The following is a 24,964-nucleotide window of genomic DNA, read 5'->3' as shown; positions in this document are numbered from 1 at the left end:
AGCCGGAGCGCCCGCGGGCATCGGCGGGCGGGGCGGGGCCGGGCGCCGCATGGCAGCCGGCGCGGGCACGGCGGGGCGGGGCGGCGGCAGCAGGAGGAGGTGGAGGAGAAGGAAGAAGAAGGTGCCGCCGGCGTCGGGAGGGAGGGAGGAAGGAACGCGGAGCGGTGCATCCCGCCGCCGAGGGGTCTCGGCCGGTGACATCACCGCTGGAGCTGCTGAGAGTCGGAAAATGGCTGCTGCGAGGTACCGGGGGACGCCCCGAGGGAAAAGAGGGGCCGCGACCGAGGGGCGCGGGGTGTCGGCAGCGGCGAGCGCCCGCGCAGGTCCGTGCGGAAAGGGGATCTGCGGCGTACCCTGGATCCGAGGCGTCGGTCGAGGCCGGTTTCGTGGCGGGGGAAGGGATTGGGAAACGATAACGAGATCCGTCCTGACAAGGTGACCGGGGCCCTCGTGCGGTGCTGCCCCGCGCCCCCGATGCCGGCATTTGGTCGGCAGCAGGGTGCGGGCGGGACGGGGCAGTGTGCGGAGCGGGGAAGGCGCCGGGGCCGCGCAGAGCGGCGCCCGCAGGGATCCTCGCACCGCAGGGAGCCGCAACGCGCTGCAGCCAATGTCAGCCCCGCGCCCTTCGGCACCGCCGGCCGCGGCCGGTGCAGCATCGAAATCCTGCCATGTGCGGGTCGCTAATGCAGGTGATAACGAGAGTTCACCTCTGTCCCTGTTTGTGCCTCTGTAGTTGTTGCTGTGATAGTCCAGACTTTCAAAGACTGTTTCAGAGGGCTTTGAAAATGCAGTTTTAAAATCCCTCGCAGACACGCTGGGAAAAAACAAAAGTCGCTTACTGAAAATATAGCCAGGTACCATTTTGCAATTTACTTGCAATTTACATTGCGTTTACTTATGTTACTGGGGGAAAACTCATGTGCTTTTCATGCATCAAAGATGTGAGGTCATAGATCTGAAGAACATTTCCAAAACTTCATAGAAATTATTAAAATATCTGTGTAAATATTGGAGAAACGTTGAAATGTTACTGCTTTATATGACATGAAGCTACAGAAAGGCATATATGTAAACTTAAGTTAAACTAAAAAATATGCAAGCTGGAAAGACAGGGAGGGAAATGTATCTGTGGTAGTTTAAATAAGAACAGGAAAAATAATCTCTAGATTAGTGAAATTAATTTATCACTGGGCTAATAACATTGTAACACTACTGTACCCTTAAGGTTAAGGAAATATATTATCATTGAAAGATGCTCATGATAGCGGGGGCAGGGGCGTGAAAGTAAAAAAAGAGGAAAAAATGAGGTTTAGGTCTATAATAATTTATTCCAGGAATTTTGTACCATTTCATGCTATACACCAACAGAGTGAGCCAAAATAGTCTGTCCTTTTACTTTGTAAAATGGAAAGTTGCTACATTGCAGCCACAGATTTGAAGCTTTCCCTCACTGCCTAGAAACTGCCAAATGCTGTAAGGTTGTGTAGCATCACGTGGTGCAATATTGAAATCTTTCCTAATACCGCAGTACTGCAGTAGAATGGTTTTAATGCAAATTACCTGGAGATTATTCAAAAGGTCCATGTTACTTCACTGAAACATGAATCAAATTGGTGTGACCCTCCTGGCATCATGCTGCAGTGCCACGCTGCAGGAGATTGCGGGAGCAGGAAACTTTTTGACACCTTTAGCTCTGCACTGATTTATTGTTTCAGAGTGGGATGATAGAGCAAAAGTAGCATGGCAGTGACTGCATGGTAAATCACAGAGAACTGAGGGAGAATGGTTCTTTTCACATCCTTCTCAGGTAACGGTGCATAGAAATCATCTGACAGACAGATCTCTAGTAAAAGCTTTTTAGTTTAAGGTTTATAGTTTTTCCCTTCTAAGAGTTAGAGCTCACTGGTGTCTTGAGGATGATGTTTTTTCAAAAGGATATAATAAATTTCATGACAGCTGCTTTTTTTTTTTTTTTTTTTTTCTCAAATGCAAAAGAGAGTACAGTTTAGTACAAGAAATGCTGACATGCATGATTTTTCAGAGAACTGCTGCTCCAGGCTTTTCAGTCAACTATCTCACATGTACACCAAATTGCTGCTCTGGCTTTCTTTATAGTCATTACTGTTCTGTGCTTGTTAAACACTGCAGGGTATGGTAGTGTGGTTAAAGTATTATTTCCATGGTAAATAAAGTTTAAATTGCTGAAATTACTACACATTAAAAATAAGCAAGTTATATGTCTGTAATTTTTTTCCCCAAATAGTAATAAAGAGAATTTAAGAGAAGTTTTATATGTATCACGCTTTTAATCTAAGACTCTTTACAGGATGTTTTTTACGGGACTTTTCCTAAATCTTAAGGATGATAAACAGAGAAGACAAAAGAAATGAAGAGAGAAGGTTAAAACAAAACCTCTCATCTGAGATTTGATCTCAGAGGGCAAATCCCAGAGGTGAAGCCATTGGAGAGAAGAAGCAAAAGAAGGTAACAAAGTCTTGAGACTAACTGATCACGGGGAGTGGAATGGGAGGGGAGGCCAGAAGTTGTTGAGAAGTGGAATTAAGTGTTTTATAATCTAAGAAGGCAATTATTGATTCTGCAATAAGCAAGGGCTCCTGCTGCCATTTCAGAGTACACATAATGTGAGTGCACTTTTGCAGAGATGTGAGTAGGTGGGATGTAGGGTCCTCTGAAGATGCTTGCTCTGATGGGGACCACAGGCAAACAGAGCAGTGACAAAGTCACTGGCATAGCTGAAGCTTTTGGTGGCAGTGTGGGAAGCAGCCTTTCACTTGAGCAGTGCTGAGGGATGAGGTGGTGATAATTACTTGGGCAGGGGGATCAAAAAGCAAAGTTCTGCTTCAGAGAACCCACAGAGAAGGGGTGACCAGCAAATTTTCACAAGTAGAAGAACACAGGAGGACGTTTCTGTGGTTACAGTTACTCTTGAATGCAGTTTATCTCTTTTCCCAAGTTGTGTGAGGTAGGGAAACCACATGGAAATGATGTCAAACTCCTGCAGTTTAATATAAGGGTTGAACAGAGAACGTACTGTAGCAGCAGCAGCCCTCCTGCAGGGAGACAAGGCGGTGTTGACTCAAATATTCTTTCAGCAGGTCTCTCATGATAGCCTGTTCTGACTTAGCAGCCTTGCCCAGCAAGGCTGAAGGAGGAGATCCTTTCTTCCCTTATCCTGTTTCCAGAATTCCAGCAGTCTCTGGGCTAGTGCATATTCCTTGATAACTTAGGTGATGTGCAGCCACACCTTTTCAAAGAAACTAAAAAATTCTAGCTGAGTGCCATAGGTTAGGCTGACAGGCAAAAAAAAAAAAACAAAAGAATATGTGATGGCATGTTGAGTGGAGAAACCATGTCTGCAGCGGTCTGCTGACCTCCCACAGTGTGAGCCATTGGATTCAAGGGCACTCCACAGCTCTGTGAAGACGTCTCTGCTCCTGCAGAGTGAGGCCTTGTGGCCCTCCTTTTGCAGCTCTAAGGCTCCCTGTATCAGTGAGCTGAGGGAAAAAGGTCACATGCTGGATCTGGTGATGTGCACATACGAATACAAGATGATGCATGAAATTATTTCAGAAGAGCAGCTGAGTGAGTGAATGGGTAAGAAGATCATCCCTTTTCACTGGTATGTAGGTATGCTTTAAGGACTATGTTTGTACTAATGAATTACAATTGAGTAAAGTATTCTGCCTAAATGCCTACTTAACTGGTTAGAAGGGTTCCCTAATAATCTAATACTTTCTAACAAAATATTTGAGTTTTTTCTCATCAAACAAGAACCAAAGTAAATACAGTCAAAACCAAAGAGGCAAGCAAATAAAATACAGAAGACATCATAGAATCTGAGTGTTATCAACTTCTTTTGATGGAATAATTGACTTTCCCCCTCAATGTTCTACTCACAGATTACATGATGCCATCAGTGCTACACTAGCAGCTTAAATATACCATAGGAAATGTTGTGAGAGTTCCTGGTAGATGATTAAACCAATCATTTGCTGGCTTAAAGGCAACCCATTTAAAAGAAATCTGTTATGTGATGTGAAATGATATGTTCTAAATTCAACAAGGTTATTACAAATCTTCATTCTGCAAAACTTGCTAAATTGTTTACTCCAAACAGTGCTTCATATGGTTAAAAGGCACAACAGCATTAGTTGATTCTCACAATATCTTTGAAATTAGGTAAATGTGTATTATTATTTCAGATCCATTGAAAAGAAAAGGTGAAATATAAATTTAGAGGTTGTATGATTCATCCAAGACCAAACTCTGTGATTCCGGTGCTACAGACTTAACCCATCCATGGCTGGAACATTTTGCCTTCTGCAGGTGTCATAGGCTACCCTGTAAAACCAAATTCTTGTCATCTTTATATATGTAGAGGTAATCGTCCCTGTTTTGTGGTTTCATCAGCTCAAACAACTTGCATATTTAAATTCCCTCTGCTTATTATTAGACTGAATGTAAATCAGCCAGGTGGAGAATGAGCCATGCAGTTGTACACTCAGGGCTCATAGAGTTGCTGGGAAAATACTGGCAGGAATTCTGCGGGCATAAATCGACTTTGTAGACAGAGAGGCTGTTCTTGAGCCTAGATGGAAATACACTGCTGAAGCTCCTATGGCACTGTTTCTTATTACAGCAGCGGTGCGCCCCTTTGTCCTTGGTTGAAATTTGCTCTGTATTCATTTTTGGTAGTGTCTAAAGCAGCAGTTGTCAATCTGCATGTGGCCTTACATCTCAGAGGGAATTACACTTCATTACTGTTTTAACTATATAATTGAAAGTTGTTTAAGGATTGTTTCAGACTGATATACAACACTGGTCATTCCACTATTATATTACTTTATAAACTTAGGTTGAACTACATACAGTGAAAAAGACATTTAATTTTACAGGAAGGGAAAAGGTAGCTCTAGTAAGTTTTGAGGGTTTTATCCTTGTAGGGAAGATGCTTTGCTGTCAATTCTCTCACGTGCATGCAGAATTACTCTTAGCTGAAGTCATATTCCCTGGAGTAAGAGGACAATATATATGTCTCTTTTTCTAGTTCATGACCTTTAATAGTAATGCAGATTTTTTTTTTTTTTTGTCCTCCTACCTACCAAAATGCTGCAAAACCAGAGCAATTGGGGAAGAGCTTTGGAGTAATTGAGCAAGCACTTTGAGTATTAATCAGGCAGGACTTCTCATCTATGATCACTCACCTATGACAGCCAGTAAAGACATAGAAGTAGAGATAGTAAAGGTGCTGCTGAGTTATTAAATACTGACCAAAAATCAAACTTGGAATCTTCTAGCTGCTATTTCACTTCTTTGCTTTTAGAATTGAAGGGAGAATGCCACCAACAGTAACACTTTGAGGTAGAAAGATATAGTTTCTACTACCTTATAGAAAGAGTAAGATGCATCCTCTTATAACCTCTCAAATCAGGTTATCAGAGGTGTTGTTTTGGGTTTTTTTTAATAAGTCCAATTTAAAAGTGCATTAATTGCATATGGAAACTATGTGTAATATTTTTTCAGCCTTTAAGGGAAGGTTATTTGACTGCTTGGGCTGTTAACGTGGAGCAAGTGAACAATTATTACACCTCAGCACAGATTTGCATATGGTCAAACTTTCTCTAATGACCTCATAAACATCTTTAGACAAGATAAGTGATGCATCACTGTTCTTTAATGTTTATAATTTGGGAGCTGTTAAATGGATTGTATTGGATTGCCCAAACAAGGTCATAATGAGCACGGCCAAGAGTTTGACTTTACAGAGCTGTGTTGACTGTTTGTCCTTCCAGGCTACTAATTGCTTCTAAGTATTTGGACATATTAACTTGCATGCAAAGAGCTTTCCTGGGATTATTCAAACTCCTGTAGCATAGGTATTTCATCCAGTTCAATAAATAAAGGGATTTATTTCTTGATCTGTATAATAATACATCTTGTTGTGCATGGCATTTATGAACAAGCAAATTGAAGAGAGTATTAGTTCTCCATCTGTCAGCTGTGAAATAGCTATTTAATAAAAATACTAATCAGTCACGTAGAATTAAGATAGCTTCCTGCATCTTACTTGGCATCTTGTTACCCCAATGTGAATCCTTCCCTGAGTGTGGGATTAAAATACAGATAAATAAATGTACATGGTTTATAGGCATATGAGATATCTAGGCTCCTGTTTAAACTCGGGTAAATCATCAAGGCTCAGAGGACAATGCATTTCCCTGAATCTGTGTTTAGTGCCATTTGAGGTGCCTGAAATTAATAACCACCACTGTAAACCCAGAAGAGTGTCCAAGCCCTGTGTGAAGTCTGTGTCTATCAGAAGAGGCAGCTGGAGGCCAGGCATAATAATTTACGGTATCTAAGATTGCCCAAGGCATTTATTTTCAGGCCACTGAATTGAACCCTACAGCAGTTGAAAAAAGCTGAATTGCTCTCCAGGAAGCTTTAACTGTAGGGACTTCACACTTAACGACTGTTGGAGCTGCTCAAGGCTGAGACATCTCCAAAAGGATGACAGTTGTGATAAAAAAAAAAAACTGTGGGAGATTGGTATTTCTAGAGTAGCAGCTGAAGGTCAAGCAAAGAACAGTGGTTCTAGACATCTGCTTAGAAAGCCAAACTGACCCCTGCAACTCCAGCGATTACAGCAATAACCTGAGATGTGTGATGCACCAGTGACACCTAAATGTAAGCATCTTAATCTAGAACTGAATCCTGTGCTGAAAACCCAGTAATGATGCTATCTTATAGGGAAATCCTTTAAAATGAATGCCATGTTTCATTGATAGTTGAATAAATTATTGGTTAGAACAAATGTTTAGTACTTCCAGACACAGTAAATATACCTGCTTAAAAATTCATTATTCAGCCTTTCCTATCACTCAATTTAACAAATAAAATAATAGTTCGATGCAAAAATCAGAGCTTGTCCAATAGATTTCTTAAAGCTTTTAAGCCACAGTCCTAAAAAGGACTTTTAGATATTTATATTATTTTATAGAAGTTGCTAAGACATATGAGGAGGGCAGTATTGTGAAAAATAAGAATGGCTTCATGAATGCCTTGGGTCACTCAATAGATTTTGGAATGTGGTACAAGGTTTGCACCAAGTTCTTTGTGTAATCCTGTGAGTTGTAAATGCTGCTGAGGCTTTAAAGTCAAGGAGGCCATCTGGGTAAATAAGGCCAGAGCTGCTGCTTTGCCATGAATAGCATCACTTCTTAGAAAAGTATCTCAGGTTATTTCACAGTGAGTCACACCAGGATAGTGATCTGCAGTAAGGAAAAGACCTCTCAAATATCAGGAATAAAATCATAGGGTTTTATCCTTCCTGTGGAAAACAAGTGGGATCATTTCTGTGCATTTATAGTCTTAAGAGTTGCAGTAGTGTTCTGATAGATGCTCCCCCAGATTCCCAGCTGAATTTGGAACACAGGGATACTGATGATTCTGGAAAATCTGTACTTTGTAATTCTCAGCTGAGAGCAGCAGATTTGTGCTTTTGAACCATCTTTTCCCAGAAATGACTAAGATATTGCACTGTAAGTCTTTTGAGTGGTAACACACTTTTGTATTCTGACAGCACCTAATTCCACTGAATTCATTAGTAAATCTTACACTGGTTTCAGGTAAAAAATATTAGAACCTACAATAGAGCATATAGCTTATTTAAATATGGTCATGTTTTCCATCATACACTTGCTATGGTGAATTTTAAACTTCAGAGCAGCCCAAGTTTTCCATCAACATTGTATTTATTATTATGACAAGTTCAATGTAAAATGTCACAGTCTAAATAACACAAACCAAAGCTGCCACTACCACTTACCATGCTGAATTGGAAATAAATAGGTTTTTATGAGGTAGATTAATTTTAAGACTAGTTAAGTTTGGGGGTTAGGTTGTTTTGGTTGGTTTTTTGTGGGTGGGTTTGGTGGTTGTGGGGTTTTTTTGTTGGTTTTTTTTTTGTGTGTGTGGTTTTTTTTCCCCCCCCCCCTAAGGAAAACTGGGATAATTGAGGCTGAATTCAGGGGGCAAATAATATTTAATGTTAGTACATAATAAAATATTAGCTTTATTATGTATTGCTTTGAGCCTACAGACATTTGGCCTAATAAATCCCCTTGCATTTCACCTGGTCCTCAGAAATCAGACGGGTTGGGTGCAGCTGGGCTTAGCTTCTGATTAGAACTGATTCAGCATTACCAGCCTGGTTGAATTCAGTAAGAACTTGCATGATCATAGACTCGCAAATAGCGCAGTTTATCAGTTCAGTACTATAGACCCGAGTTCAATAAAATCTCTCACAGTCCAGGTTCACAAAAAGTACAGTTTCCTGAAGTAACAGGAAAACAGGTTCAGCATTGCTGGTGATAGGACTCCACTAACTACAGTGTATCACTACAGCAGGTGATAGTAGCAGAGATCTATTAGTGATATATAGATAGAAATATAAAAATATTCACAGGTGTTTACAATGCACTGGAGGCACAAAGCTCACCTAGAGGCATCCCTTCAGGGGAAGAGAACAGTCCACCAACTGATCCCAAGCAAGCAGAAGTGTTACCCCCTCTCTTTTTTTTTTTCTTTCTTTGCCCCAACCCCCCTTCCTCTATGTTATAGGTGGGGTTTGAGGGGTATGATTGTACATGTAAGGCATGCTTTCATTTCTCTTCATTTGCATTCTTAGGATGTAAAAGTTAATATGCAAATGGGGCTTAATGAGGATCTTGGTTTTTTTCAGTCAGAATTTATAGTTGACATAAAAGGTAGAATAAACACTTTGGTCCTCCTTCACCTGCTGAGGCGGCAGTAAAGGCTGTCTGACCTTCACTAGAAAGTCTTTGAGTATATCCTTGTCTCCTTAAAGGACCATATCTATAACAAGAAACACACAGTTACGCACAGTGGCTAGTAGAGAGGTGCAGGTTTTCTCTGGGGCTTCTCTGAGACTTCCACTTCACCCAGGTATCGTTCAGTCCTTGCACCTTGCTCCAGCCAGGTATAAGATAAGCAGGGGCACATCTCATGTTTTTCTCAACCGGTCTCATCAGTTCTTCACCAACTTAAGGCAACTCTGTCACAAGCCTGACCATTTACCATAACTATGGATGTGTTACATGGCTGTGGTACAGTTCCTTGATTTGCTGAAACCAGTGTCAAAGCCCTGTTTTAAGCCAACAGAATCAGACTGGTCAAGTGGGTAGGCGATCTCATGTTGTAAACTTGTAACACTTTGCACAATGTTTACTGCGAAAGAAAAGAGAAATAATGATCTCAGCATGCCATCTGCCAGTTCTCTGGCTGAATGGAACAGACTATGTCAGACAAAGGGAGAGATGTGTCTTTAAGTGACCTTTTTGAATTTTTGGTGGCATGGGGTTTCTTGCGTGATTTTGGTTTGGTTTTGTTCTGGCTTTTTCTGTTGCTTAGTAATAATATCATGACTATAAATTTATAGCATTTGTACAGTATATGAGGTGTTAACGTGTGTAAAAATTAAGAGTCCAATTAATGTTTCCTCTGCAGAACATTAAAATTATATGGGTCCTTCCTTTTTCTTTTTTCTTTTCCTTTCCACAAATGACCCAGAATAGTGAAAAATCATAAATTTGCATTTCAGTATTACTCAAATCAATATAGCCTTCAAATGGATCATATAGCAGAATCAAGTAACTTGTAAAGCATAAGTGACTTTCAAAGGTCATATAATTGCCTCTGTGGTTAGTAGCTACACACAGTGTAATGCTTGTGAATGATAACGTTTCCTCCAAATGAACCACTGAACAAAGCATTCAGCGTCGGAAATCTTACTTGATGACTTGCAGAACTGTGTTAGAAACATTTAAAACTTTAACGGATTTCATATGCCATCCTTTCGGCTCTCAGTAGCTTCTGCTGGTCTACTGGAATGTAGCCTACTATTCAAAATCCATTCAAAACCATAAAAAGCTAATACAAGATGAGTTGGACCAGGCCAGCCTCTGTAAGGAGACACACCAGCTCTGTAGTCACTGAGTAGCTGTTGGAGAGAAATAGGCTCTCCCAGACAGTAAGTCATCTGTTGTCTTTCGGACACGTGTCACAGGGTGAGATGAATCACCTCCCTTTCTGCAGTGACTGAGCCAAATGTGGCTAGACAATCTCACCCTTTTAGGCAGTAAAAGTTTGGTAAGGTTAATCCCACTCCCCAAGTTATTTTGTTTATTTTTTGATGACACATTATATTTTGCCTTTGATCTGTTTTGCCAAATAAGATTTTAGAGGGAAGCATATCCAGCAGTCCTGACTTGGACAAGTTTCACATTGACTCCTGTGGGAGGTCAGGGTGAGAAAATACTGCAGCACTTCTCTTCCAGAAAGTGAAGTGTTTCACTATTCCTTTCCCTTATTAGTGATATTTTGTTCTACCTTTCCATTCCCTTTAATCACTGGCTAGAGACGATGCCAGCAGACAGTTAGGTGTTACCCCCAGGGCCCATGGATTGTCACAATAAATTCTGTGAAAAGACATGGTTTGATTAGTGTCTACTGCAGAAGCTGAAGGCATTGCCATAAAATGCTTACAATCAACTACTACTCTTGTTTTTATTTGGCAATATAATGATTTCATCATTTTAGCCATAACACCAGCAGTTGGGCTTATGTTCAGTAGGGCTGCAGCAGAGAAAAGGGGGCCTGACCAGTTGCTGTTGCTGGCCCCCAATTGCTTTCCTGCCTTGGTTCCTTATAAACAGCAGTAACATTCCTTCTCTCAGCATGCTGAGAGAATATGGCAGCTGTTAAGGCCCTTAGTGAAATTGGTTCCACTGTTAGTACACCCTCTGAACGCAGGTAAGAATCTTGTAAGCTCAGAAGAATTTTATATATAATGTAGATAAATTGCTGAGCTCCATGTCCTACCATGACCATGGTAAAAACTGTCCTTAGCTTAAGGTAGCAGGATGTATTTTCATGGATCCAGGTGCTTGCCTGGTGTAAAGACTGTGGGAGACATTTTGCTGTCCATGTGGTTCACAGTGTCTACCAGTGGCACCACGCTGCTCTCCTGAGCTCTGAACATCCAGAAGTCCATGTTCCCATTGACTCCATTAAACTGTTTAAAAATGTAGACAGCTCTGATCCCTCCCCAAAGCTGCTGGACTTGGTACTGATGTGCGTGGTATTGGCACAGCGCGTACGTGACTAGCCCACGTGCCGCGGGGAATCGTCACTTGCCCTGCATGCTGTGAACAGCCCGTGTATTCAGCGCACCTCTGGAAATCCTGGGCTGGCTTGCTAAGCCTGTACAAATTCAGACCACAAGAATGTCCCACGGCTCAGAGAGTATTTGTCTCAATACAAAATGAGAGACAAAAGACAAACTGTTAGAGGACTGCAGGGAAACATTAAAAAATATAAAAGTCAATCAATCAGTTGTTAGTCTTAGCACGCTGGCAGCTCTAACTTTGCTGCAATTCTCTTGCTCTTATGTGGGCTTTTAGGAGAGTGAAGAAGTAGCTCACAACTGCCAAGGCCAAGGAGAGAAAAAGTACTTTGAGAATCAAAGAACTGGGTGGTGGAGATTGCTGTGCTGGGTTGATCAGAGGCAGAAGTAACATCTTTGAGCCAGATGAGAATTGTTAAGCTGAGTGAAGGATATACTCAAAAGCATTTTGAAAAAGAAGGAAGAATACTGATGCACAACTGATTGCATCCTCCACCTGTTTCAAATCTGGTATTTTGTTGTTCAGAAAAATATGCATTTCCAGTTTGGACCTTACCTGTCCATGGTGAGGTCAGTGCAGAAAATTTTGTTCCTTTGGGTTCTGTTTTGTCTACATGTTTATTCATCTGCATGATCCTTGTCTGTGGTATGAGGATCCATCCAGCATGGATCAGTGGCAGAATGAGGTCTCTGGTGAGTCACGGCAGGTAGAGATATTCAGGCTGCTTCCTCTTCCAGAATTTGCATGGGATGGTTTTCTGATCTTTAAAGAACAGTAATGCTAATTCTTGCAAACACAGTCTCCTTTCTCCAGTAAGGCAATACTTAACAATCCTACTGCTATCACATCCTGCATAAAAGCTTGATTTAATACTCCTTTTAATGGTGATTTCTTATCTACATTGCTTGCCCCATTGTATCAGTAAACATGTTGACAAGACTGCAACATGTCTTGTCATTTGTCTTTTGCAAACGAACAAGTTCACCCCTCTATGGAAAGCCAACTCTGTTGAGGCATAGCACAGATATGTGGAATAGTGGCAAACTGGGCTTCTGCAAACAAACTGACATTCCTTCATAGAGCAGTGCAGCCAGATATTCTCACTTTGACATAATAGCCCCATGTAATTCTTTCTTAGATCTGAGTTACCTTTTTGACAGCCTCTTCATGAGGCACTAAATTTGCTTCTGACTGATTGAGGCCAAGTCAGTCGCAAATCACACTGTCACATCTAGGAATTCAGGAGTGTTCAGCTCTGTGAAAGTATTTCACCTTTTTGAATTGACCATATGTTTGCTGGAAAGAAGATTCAGGTTTAAAAATCAGATATTCTATGTATTGATTCAATAATTTTAAAGTAGAAAATATCTTCTTTGAGTATAATGGCAACACTTAAAAGAACCAGTTACATTTCCAGTAGAATTTACACTTCCATTAAAGGCTATTAGCGTAATTGGGAAAATAAAGCTCTAAGTTTGACTTGTTCCCTTCTCCTGGTAGAGAAATTCAGTGCTTTAAAAAGCCCAGAATGGCACGTTGCTTTAAAAGTATAGTTTTTATGAAGCAAATGATTTAACTCTATATTTGGGATTGGGTTCTCTTTGTTGCTGTTAGTGCTCATGAAGCAGCCCAGCTCTCTTCTCATCCTTAGCCTGTCATTTCTTTTGTACATCAAGTTTTTCACTGCCAGGATGTGTCATACCTCACCCACTCAGTTGTCCTGGGTAGTTCTGAGTTGGTTCTCTGTGGCTGCAATTGTCCTCCTGCCTATGAAGTGATAACCACACATGCCACCTAAGAGCATGCATAGCTAGCTCTTTCCCTCACTCTAGGGTAAGGTTATATCACACCTGTATCTTTTAGTCAGAGGCTAGACTCAAACTTTGATTGAGACAAATGTAGTAGTAGTAGAGATTCCAGCCAGACTGAACATAGAGGCAATATGGGAGCCAGGACACTGTGAGTGAAAGCTGTTTTCTGTGCATAGTTTTGGAGGCAAATATCTGATGTGTTAAACACACCATCTCCCATCTTTCACGGGGGATACAACTCACTGCCTGGCTAGTTTTCACATTCTTAGGATATTTTCATACAAGGTAATTACCAATATCTAGCGAAAGGAGGGTTGTTTGGGGCTTTTTTAAAGTGTTCTTCTAACATCCCTGTGGCATGATACAATAGCTGCTATTTTTCCTATGATGTCCTTCAGGAAGTGTCTGTGTGACAAGAAAGCCACGTGACAATGAAAAAATTCACACTGTTTGATTTTGTAAATGATAATTCACTGCAAATTGGAGAGACTTCATGGATACAGGACCTTCCCTGTGATGACAATGAACTAGAAAGGCTTCTGAAACCTAATGAGCACATACTAGTAAACTGGCCGGTGGGAGAAAGAAAAACAGAAAAGCACCTGGTGAAAGTTGTGTACATGAGTGGTGAGTGCAGTTCCAGAATATTTGTCTGATTTTTCTGATTTGTCTGAAATCTGCTTTTAAGGTATAGTTGCCTGATTGTCTAAGCTTTGGCTTTTTTCTTTTCTATCACTTCAGATGACCCCCAAGAGCTGGTAGAAATGATGCAAAAGATATTACGAGCAGATGAAATTACAAAAATACAAGTCCTTGGAAAAGGCAAGAGGAAGAGGATAGAAATGATATTCTCAGAAAGTGAGGACAGTGACCTGGATAAAGAAAAGGTGAGTTTCTGTCTTTATGTGCCTTATACTGTTAGGTCCATGAAGGAATGAAATAAACTGTAACTATTGATTCCCCATGATATAACACACAAAAGATGTAGAGTAAAGGCAGGAATACAGGCAGCCTTCACATGGTACCTCAGCACAACAACCTGTCAGAGTAATTATTTAGGCCAATGGATTTTGTCCTTTTCTGTGTCAAGAGACAAGTGTTATTCAAGGCTTTGATGCTCTGCAGCTCTATTGCATTTTCCCCCATAAGACAGAAATCTGAGTAGTGCATAAAAAAGGAAAGGGACCGGGTTTTCTGATGTGTGCCTTGTGCTGAGATCTGCAGTGACAAAATACAGGGAAGGAAAACATAAAAGTTAACAAAGTTACAAATACATTTTTTAAAACAAATACCCAAGAATGTCAAGTGCACAGTGAATAAAAATTCTGAATTACTGTAATGAAAGGCTCTATAGGAATGCAAAGGCACTGTTATGCACTTTTTACAGGGGAAGATGATGAAACATATAAAAAGAAAGAAATCACTGCAGGCATCTGCTCCTCCCAACATCCTGAGTCAACTTGAAACATCTTTAATTGACAAACAGGTAAACATCCATTTTCAGCAATTTTAATGTGTATTTTTGAGGGAGGCATAGGATTTTTTCTGTAGTGAAGTTAACAGTTCTAAAAGATGCTGCTTTGGAAAACTGGTGAATAGAGAACAGAGACAAAGGTACCTAACAGTTACATATTACACTGATCTGTCATTTTTAATTTCAATAAGAATACTAATATCTATGTTTGGTAACAGCTTTTATTAAAATGCACTTAGTCTGTTTATACAAGAGAATTTTTTTTATCCAGATATTTTAATGTTAGTTTTGATGCTTTTATGTTGCTGTTGCTCTAGATATCACAGTTGTTTGTGGTTTTTTCAGAGAGAACCATATTCAGGAAGCAACTTCCTATATAGTGAAAGTAGCAGTGATGATGAAGAGCCCTTATTTCAACTCTCCAAGGTAGAACTATGTGCCAAAATTAAAAGTCTCAAGAGGAAGCTGACAGATACCACAAGAGAAAACTGCCGCCTAAGGCAGTCCCTGGTGATGCTTCAAGGTAAAGTTGGGAGTATTTTGATAAAGAGGAAAGCCTGAAGGTCAGGAAAAGCTTGATTTATAAGAGGCCATTTGGATTGGAATTATGGATGCTCAAGAACCTGACATGATCAAGGCCTACCATTAGCATCAAAATCTGTGATACATGGCAGCATCTAATTCCAGCAGCACTTACTGTCATACACAGAGGCCATGCAATCATAGAGTTAGAAATTTAAAAATCTGTCTAAATCCTGTCAGTTGTTCCCAAGAGAATCTTTTTGTAGGCTGTGTAACCATTGGCTAAGCTCAAATACTTCACTGGCCAGTCCAACTAACCGTATTTACTAGCAGTCTTTCTTGACCAATTGATTTATTCTGAAATTACTTATTTTCTAATTACTTTGGTGATTTCTCATGACTGATAATGTGAGTTAGTTTCAGATGCACCAAATTTAATTCTTTCCCGGAGATGAAATATTTAGTTCCTCTGTAAATTAATCCTTCATCTCTTAGTGATCATCTCTGAAGCACCTCTTGTTTGGCCCTGTCCCTTACTCTGAGACAGCCAAAACTGAATCCAAAATTTCAAACTGTGAATGAATAAGGTTTAAAGAGTATTTACTCCTTCCCTTGCCAGCTACACCATACCATCCCTAGACAGTCTGGTATCTGTTGTGGGGGTTTTTGGGGTTTTTTTTTGTTGTTGTCAAATGATTTTGCAACCATCTATCATTTTCATTTCCCACCTGACTGCATGTCTTACATTATTCATCTTGGTTTGAATCATTCATCTCCACCTTTTTAAATACTATTTGTAAACATCTTTCTTAGTGTCTGATAACTTTTCTCATACATATAAGTCAATTTACCTTGCATCCTGCATCCTAGTCTTTTACAGTATTCTCTGTAATTTTGTGATTCTGTATCTTGCTGATATGTCATCTCTTGCATCCTTTTTGCTCTGCATTGATTCTTCTTAATGCATGCAATAAAAGTTCATATTTGAAAATATTACTTTGAGGAAAGGTTATTTAAAACATTCTCTATAGATTTTAAAAAAATAATAATATTAAAAAAAATAAATAAAGCCTCTGCAGTCTGTGTAACTTCTTTGAAGGAAACAAAACCAACCAGCCCATATTCAATAGCTTTATGAACTTGTAGAGATTTTGAGATTGTAAAAGGAAAAAAGAGAAATAGTCTGTTTTGTGCCATGATGGGCATAAACTAATACTTCCTCTTAGCCTTGCACTGATCTATTCTAGAAACTGAGGCCAGATCTTCATGGGTGGGGACAGTAGAATAGCATGAAAGCATTTGAGAGAGGAGGTAAAAAGTCTATTGAAATGTCTTTGCTGACTACCTTGAGTCTTTCACATTATGACAGGAATCTAATTGCAAAAATATCCCTGCTTATGTAATTGGAGTCTGAAAGCTTCAACTACTATTTTACCCCTCACTTTTCATCTGATTTCAGTGTTGCCACAGGCAGTCACTCATTTTGAGGAGCTGGTAGGGATGGCTGAAGCACTGCTCAAAGGGGGAGTGACATCATCTACGTCCAGTCTGCATCCACATGCTGTTTGGAAGGCATCTCACAATCCATTAGCAGATTGCTATGCAGCTATGCATAGTAACTCCAGCTCACCAATAACTTTGAACGTGGAAGATGAGGAGCAACAGACTGAAAAACAGGTCAGTTGAAAGGCAATTTCGGGCATAAAACTTTATACGGTGTAAAGTTTACTGCTAGAGCATAATATAAAAAATAACCATTGGTAAAATAATTTGTCATCATTGCACTGATAACATAACTAATGAGCTCCTTTTGTGCAGAATATTCTTTCCATGAGAAGCATTAGCTTTTATTCAGCATCTTGTACACTCTCAAATTCACTTTAATTTTGGTGACTTTGCATATCTGTGGCTAAGGGCAGAATGTGAATGCATGAAGAAAATACCAAGATCCAGGGATAACTTCCAGCCTAACTGTTTGGATGCCAAAGATGCCAAAGAGAATGATAGTATTTCAAAGAAAATGTAAGAAGAATATCTGTTCAAAAAGATTTGAAAAGTCTGTTCAAACTGTTAATTTGTAATTGGAGGCTGCTATGTTTCTTCTCCAGATGCTGGCCACCAGTTAAGTAGAAATACACGTATACAGAAATACTGAGTAAAGAAGTTCCCTTATACTCTGCAATTATAAGAGAACATGATGGAGAAATCTAAGGCACAGAGGCTGTAAAAGAAAAAAAGTGAAGGCACAACCAAAAGATTGATTCTAGCGTCTGCATCCACAATTTACATAAGCATTCTGCATTGGGTCATGCTAATCCATGCAAATCATTCTTGTGTGTTGTCATGGAGTGCTAAAGTCCAAAGAAGTCTGTTAAGAATTATTGTCGTATGTGACTGCATATTGCAAGCCACAAAATTTGACCTAACATCTTCAAAGAAATAAAAAAGACCTAATTTTCTGAGCAACCGACTTTCATAGAGGTAGCTCAAAATTGCCTATTAGGAGACTTCCAATTCTTAGGCTGTACCACTGCTGCGTGCAGAAGCCGCTCTCAAAGCCCAGGACCAGATGTCACAGTTCTTAGGGCATGTCTGCTCCCAGGCAGGAATATTTGCTTGGGCACAGCGCCATGCTGCCGAGGCAGTACAGAAACCATGCTAGAACTGGACCACAGCCAGCCTGCATGGAGTGCAAGCAGAAGGATTTTGCTATGTCTGAACATGTCCTGTCTCCACTAGAGAGCACTGAGGATGGCCTGCTGAAGGGGTTGCTAGGATGCATGGGGTCCTTAGTCCTTAGTGCCCCATGCTTCCTTCTGGAAAACGATCAAGCTGTGCGTATAGTCCCAAACACCGGGGCAGTATGGCATGCAAGTGTGGTGTTATCTCAAGCACACTGTTTGCACAGATTACTTTTGAAATTGTGGTTTAAAAATAGAAAATGAAAGAGATATTTCAGTGGTAATACTATATAATATTTCTAGAAAACTGCAATAGTTATGTCTGTGACCAATTTTTTTTCCAGTTCAAGATCGAAAAGTGGCAGATTGCACTTTGTAACAAGAGCAAACCTCAAAAATTCATAAATGACTTGATGCAAGCACTTTATACACATGAATACATGGCTACACACAGCCTGACAGGTGCAAAGTCCTCCTCTTCAAAGGATAAAGCAGCAAAACCAGCTATGAATCAGAACGAAGTTCAGGAAATCATAGGTGATGACTCGTTAATGTTACTCAATGTGGCTCTGACTTGACAGGGGGCTCTCTTGGAGGGAGGGGCTGTCATGTTTAACAGCTGGTCTACTCAGGTGATAAGCTGCTTCCTATTCCCTTCTTCAGCTCCATGCTCTTTTAAACCATCTGTTAAAAATACTGCCAGTGAAATGCTAAGTAGTAGAATTTCTATTGTGTAAATTATGTGGGTTTTATTCAAGTGACTGCTCAGGCACAGTCATATTGTAAATTTTTTTAGCCCCTGCAAGGTTAACCTGCAACAGTCAAACTTGGAGCATGATGATAACAGATAAAGGAAGGCAAAAAGAGGACACACTTGGATCAAATTTTAAATTAGGTCTGCCATGTTCTGAAGTTTAGTGAATGTTATGATTTCTGACATTTTAAATAGCGCTAGAGGCAAAATGAGACTGCATGGAAGACAGAAATAGTGATCAGAGAAGCAAACAAAATTTGATTTATGGTGAGGTTTACAGCAGAAATATTTGGTGCATAGGACAGAAAATAATTTCAGATGGAAGTATCGGCTTTAAAGAAAACAGTATTTTATGAGCATATGAAGCCAAATTTTAACTGGATTCACACCTATTACTAAATACTAGAACAATATAGCCTTAATTACTGTACTATAATTCCTCCCTCATTGCCATTCCCTTGGACTTCTGCAGTTCTCTTGGTTCCCTTCTCAGCTTAGCTCCAGTTCCTGTACTTTAGTACAGTTTTGTGGAAGTTAGCCAGCAGTTTCAAAAGTTATCAGTTGCAAAAACCATTTTTCCTTAAGAACCTTGTTACAAAAAAAAGGCCCAAAGTCAAGAGAGATAAAAGGAAAGAGTGTGTAGGATGGTAAAAATATATTTAGAGGCAGTAAGATGAGACAGTTTCAGAATGACATTTGAGAAAATGAAAAATATTTAATGGGTTGAGAAAAATGGTTGGACTCAATTGTAATGGTCTTTTTCAACCCAAATGATTTTATGATTCTAAATCCTAGTAGGGCCTGGGCAAAACTGAAAAGGGAAGCAGAGAAGGTAATCAGGGCACAGAATGTTGTGGAGAATTCAATGACAAAGCCTATAAAGAAATCAAAGAACTTTGTTAAGGTAGAAGAGAATACTCTGGAAGTTAAAAAGAAAAGTGTCAACATTTTACAAGAGAAAAAGAAAAAAATGGAAGGAAGCTTGGGAGTTTGAGGATTGTAGAAAATGAGTCAGTAGATCAGATTGTTTAAAGAAGATGGAAATTGTAAGACTTCAAAATAAAATTAAATTAAAGGCTAGGGAAATCAAGGGGAGAGAAGATGATGGAAAAGAAGGGAGCAGGAATCACATTCCTCATGTTGAGTCCTGTTACTATTGCATTCAAAAAATGTAGCCAGGCAAAACAGAAGGGAAATTTTTAGAAAAAGTGACATCACCTGCAAATGAAAACTAATGAGGGGAAAAAAAAAAAAAAAAAAAAAAAGGATTCAGAGTCCTAAGGACTGATGAAGACAGGAAAAGGACTGATCAAGAACAGAACATAAGGACAGAGGATTAGCAAGTACAGATCACTCACTACAGAAGCCCTTGTAGCCCTGGAGTTCCTTTTGAGTCTGCCCAGAGCAGGCACAGAAATGTGGAAGGCACAAAGGAAAACAAGTGCTGGCATGTATAAAAATCTATGAAGGAGTTTGTAAAGATGGTGAAGTAACTAGAGTGGAAGCTGAAGTAGCTGGAACTTTAAAAGATGCAAGAAATTTTATATCACAGATCTCTTGTTTCCGTAATTTGGAAGCTCCATATATATATCTCATCTCTTTATTTTGCAGGAATCACAAAACAGTTGTTTCCAAACACAGATGATGCTTTAATTAGGAGAATGATGGGACAAAAACTGAACAATTGCACCAAGAAGCCAATTTTAAGCAAAGATCTTAACTCAGGTGCTTTTCAGAAACATAGCTTTTGGTAAGTCAAATTAAAAAAATGCCTTCACTGTGTAATTCTGCATATTACTTTATAGTAATAAAATGTAAAAGCAGTCTAAAAATTCAGATAACAATATATATTTACTGACATGGTATATACTCTACCAAGCCAGTAAATATTTCCATTAGGTTGTACAAAAAGTACATAATACAGAAGCAGTCCAGCTTTAACATTACTGCATAAAAATAGTTATTGGTTCCAGACAAAGCAGCACAAGACTATTAAATTACAAGAAGAGAAAACAGAAGTAAACACATGGGGTTGCTTTGCTCAATATGTATATTTTGGATTTGGCATTATTTACCTTTCTTATTATTCTTTGGCTCGCCAGAGACCAGTCAATTCCATTTTCATGTCACTTGTTGTACCCCAATTAACCCACAAGTGAATAAAGGAAAATCATACCTCTTTGGTACATATTTATAAGAGTACTGTAGGAGAGCTAAGCTGGCAATCCTTCACTGCCAAAAGAGTATAAATTATTGGGTCAGAGGAACTATTAAATAACATCTTACCTATTATGGACATTTTCACCTTGTGAATAAAACGAATATAAAATTACCAAACTTATGGCTCCGGTGGTGAAGTCAGCTATTTGCACAGTACTGTTTCCACATATACCGAATGTAGATATCCCAGAATGACGGAGCGGGAAGTGACCTCTATAGGTTGGCTGGTCCAGCCCCTGCTGCTCCAAGACCAGGTTGCTTAGAGCCATGTACAGTTTGGTTGAGTATCTGCAAAGGCAGAGGCTCCAGCACCTCTCTGGGCACCCTGCACCACTGCTCCACCACCCTCACGGTGTTTCCTGATGTTCAGACGGAACTCCTGTGGTTCCATTTCTGCCCATTGCCTCTGGTTCTGCCACTGGGCCCCACTGAGAAGAGCCTCCATCTACTTTACACTCTCCCATCAGACATCAGTGCACATAGATGAGACCAACTTGAGCCTTCTTGAGGCTAAATAGGCCCAGCTGCCTCAGCCTCCCTTGAAGAACACGATAAGAAATGAGAAAGGAACAGGACAAGAGATTAAAATTGGGTGACAGGGAAAAGAGATTTGTTCTTACTTAGATGTTTCTATACAGAAGTAACATTTATCTTCCTCCTGGTTCACTTATCTCCTGCAGGGTTTTAAAATCCAAATTTGCAACTGTAAGACACTTCATAAGAAAACAAACAAACAAACCCCCCCCCCCCCCCCCCAAAAAAAAAACCAACAAATAAGAAGCACCGCAAGATATTTGATTATATTATGATACAAAAGTTTGAAAAGTAGTAGTGCTTTGCTTCTAAAATTCCTTTCTAAGCCACCTGGTAGTACTCTGTAGACCACCAGTGGTCTGTGAATTATTACTTGAGACATACTTACAGAATATCTGATAGGAAAATCCACATATATATCCACAGGTTTTTGCATCTCGAAACAATAAACAAATGCACCAGCCCAGCAAAAATAAAGTCTACTATATTAATGCTTTTCTCTTAGAGCTGAGAAGACTTCATAAATCAAAGGTCCTGTGTATTTGTAACATACAGTATGCAATGATTCACTGCAGTATTCTTCCTTGTCCGTAACACAGGCACAAAAAAATACCAGCACAAAATCACAGATTTTGTCTTCTCTGAAAGTATTAAAATGTTAAATATTTTAAATCTTTATCTTCATCAGATGGATAAATAAATTTTGCTAATTCCTGAGTCTTCTAATGTACACAGTATTCCTGAAGCCTCTATAGGAAGACCTTGACTATACTAAAACAATTCTGGGTTTTTATTTAAAAAATAGACCTTCCAATTTAAACTCAGTATTTTAAAAATGCCCTTTCAATATTTAAAAAATGCTCTTATGTCTGTTATTTATCACTGCTTATGTAAAATCCAGTCCAACATCCATTGTAACTAATTCAGATATTGCCTGAATAGTACCTTTTGAACTGATGCATTTATAATGGATTTTTTTTTTTTTACATCAAGTATTCCCTCACTGTCAAAGCAATTAAGCACCATATAAGTAATCAAGATAACTTGGTGATTCCTTTAACTCAGATGACACACATTCCCTGTCAGAAAAGTAAGACATTTAAAAATTAAGATTTAATTTAAAAATTAAAAAGTAAGAAATTTAAAAATGCTCATAATCTCACTGATTCTCCTTCAGTCCACCTTCCAGCAATGAAGTACAGAGAGGGGTAGAGAAAATTCTGTTGTGCAGTACCTTTCATAACCACTTATCCACACAAGTTACTGACTTTAAAAACTGATGATGCTGTAGCTTTTATTTCCTCCCTTGCCGCTGCTTCTTCCTTACACACCTCCTCCACCTTTCCCCAGAGCAGAATTATGAGTCAAGAGAAAAAAACTGGAGTCAAATCCAATGAGACAAAAAAGTTTCCATCTCAGATCCATAAAGCTGAGGTGAAACAAGGAAAAGGGCAATGTGACAGGGAAGAAAACTATTTAATTAGCTAATAATCAAACTCTGCAGCTTGGAAACTAAGAACAGCACTAATTGCACATTTAATGTTAATATCTCAAACTTAGTTATAAATTGTCTCAACAGTGGTTCAACAGCTGCTCCTCAGGGCATCATCTCTTCGGCTGTTCCGCCTTGCACACAAGACCAGCAGGATGACGATTCACCAGCTGCTAATGCACAACTTCAGCAAAGAGACAGCTGCCTGTCTCCTCCCAGCCCAGAAGGTCAGCGGGAGCATCCCAAACCCGCTTCTTCTAAGGCGGAGTCTCAACTCGCCAGCAGCCCACCAGCGCCCTCTCCCAACCAGGGTTGTGGACAGGATCTCAGGAATTCAGACAAGGAATAACAGAAGGTGTTTCATTCCAGCTCACATGCTCAATGGAGATTAAGAAGCTGAATAAAATAAAGAAGAAATAGTATCTAAATTGTACTAGATATATGGTAGTGTCCAACTGTGGACAGAGATAGACACCTGAGAACTTTTTTCTCAAACAAATGAAAATCCCATAGTCTAGAAAAGAAATGAAGGCATATTAATATCTTTGGGTTTAAGATGCTATAAGATATATGCATGTTATGCGGTAATTAAAACTTGTACTGAAGAATACCACTAGAGTTCCCCTTAGTTAGAAAAAACATTATTTAAAGTACTACTAAAAGAATATATATGAAGAACCATAATTCCCCTTGCTTTCACTTTGACAGCTGAGGGAAAACTGTTTAACTGATCAAAGAAAGCTATTGCATATTAATGCAAAAAAGATATAGTGATAAGAAGAGAAAATAGATCTAGTGAAATGAAGACTGTGGCCAGCAGAGGAGTAGAAAGCATAGGGCCACATGAGCAGAGAAGAAATAAAATAGATGTTTAAGGCTGCTACTAACTTGGAAAACAAAACCCCCAACTTTCTTAGAGCAATGAAACTAGAACTTTCAAGCTAGCCACAGAAAAGAAGTGGTTGTTTTTTAACCTTTCAAAGTAGGAAAGGCAACAGAAGAAGCCATGTTCCTTTGTAGCTCAGGGAAGAGTCCTCCAGGAAAGCCTGGTTAGTTACAGAAGCCATTCTCTTTCAGGGATTCTGCTGCTGGTACTCTGCTCGTTTGGCAGCTCTTTCTCTCTCTTCTTCCCTGACCATCAGGTCCATAGGATAAGGGTGCCTGGTCCCTTCAGTTGGGAAATAGAGAACACTTCAGCAGAAGCAACTAGTAAAGGGCAGAGTTGCCAGCTTCTACTCCCTGTATTTCGATTTTGATATGCTAGCCATTGCTTAGTGAAGGGGTGGACAGGCAGAATATTCCTCATGGGACTATGACCACAAAAATCCCAGTATCTGGGCAGTTCCCCTTGAGATCTGACACCACTTCTTCCAGGAAGCAGCTGGCAGTCACACAAACCCTGGAACAGCCTTAGGAGGAGGAGTGGAAGGTACAGATTTCCCAGAGCAGTGGTCACAGCAACAAGCCTGGCAGAGCTCAAGAAGGGTTTGGACAGCACTCTCAGGCACATGGTGACTCTTGGGGTGTCCTGCACAGGGTCAGGATTTGGCCTCAATGATCCTGATGGGTCCCTTCCAACTCAGCATGTTCTATGGTTCTATGATTTTTTTTTTTCCTTGCTGACTGATTTCAGGTTTACAGTGTGCTGACATGGGAAGGAGAGAATAGCTTTCCTGTTTGAGTGTACTTCTCCCAGAACTGAGAGTACTATTAGCTGAATCTATTTCAAACATGGCAAAGAAGCAACTGATGAATCAAATAGGAAAAATAAAATGACATTAAGATGGAGAAATTTAGCTTGATTTAAGGAGGTTTTCAGGACATCTGAGTCACAGAAATAAATTAGAAATAATATTAGGGTGAACACTGAAAAAAAAATCTGAAGATAAGGTTATCAGACAAATGCTGCTGAAGGGAAACGCTGCAAATCTAACTGTTCTAGAGCAAGACAATAGAATGTCCTGTGGAGGAGACTTTTGTGTGGGTTGGGGTGCAAATTAAGTGATTTGCTATCCTTTTTCATCTTTCACCTAACAATTCCTTGTAGATAGGACCAGGATGAAAGTAGGTATGAAATATGTTAGTTCTATCTTGAGCTATTAACTACCATCTATAAAATGCCACAGAAGGATGTTTGCTATTATGTAAATTTTGTATATGTAATTGTATGTACAGCATATATAATAATGTATATAGTTAATAATATTTTTGAAGTGACTTTCTATCAAATAAAATGAAACATTACTAT

The 24,964-nt window shown here is 39.6% G+C and overlaps 1 protein-coding gene across 3 annotated transcripts; it reads left to right on the top strand.

Moving 5' to 3' along the window:
- Positions 1 to 88: 88 nt before the first annotated feature.
- On the top strand, positions 89 to 24,964 carry BEND6 (BEN domain containing 6). Of its 3 annotated transcripts, XM_040059060.2 has the most exons (11): positions 89 to 243; positions 734 to 854; positions 2,327 to 2,484; positions 13,438 to 13,666; positions 13,781 to 13,926; positions 14,427 to 14,525; positions 14,859 to 15,036; positions 16,495 to 16,712; positions 18,061 to 18,253; positions 20,082 to 20,220; positions 22,804 to 24,964. In XM_040059060.2, exons 4-11 carry the CDS (start codon positions 13,471 to 13,473, stop codon positions 23,063 to 23,065), a joined length of 1,431 nt encoding a protein of 476 aa, XP_039914994.1. In that variant the 5' UTR covers positions 89 to 243; positions 734 to 854; positions 2,327 to 2,484; positions 13,438 to 13,470; the 3' UTR covers positions 23,066 to 24,964. The 3 variants fall into 3 exon arrangements, with proteins under 3 accessions (XP_039914994.1, XP_039914993.1, XP_039914995.1); XM_040059059.2 differs by lacking the exon at positions 734 to 854; XM_040059061.2 differs by lacking the exons at positions 89 to 243; positions 734 to 854 and adding an exon at positions 300 to 323 and having other exon boundaries at positions 22,804 to 24,886.

Source organism: Hirundo rustica, chromosome 3 (assembly GCF_015227805.2).
Source record: "Hirundo rustica isolate bHirRus1 chromosome 3, bHirRus1.pri.v3, whole genome shotgun sequence".
In the NCBI taxonomy this organism is placed as follows: Eukaryota; Metazoa; Chordata; class Aves; order Passeriformes; family Hirundinidae; genus Hirundo; species Hirundo rustica.
Note: the sequence above shows the minus strand (reverse complement) of the source record. Positions and strands in the feature narration are given on the sequence as shown.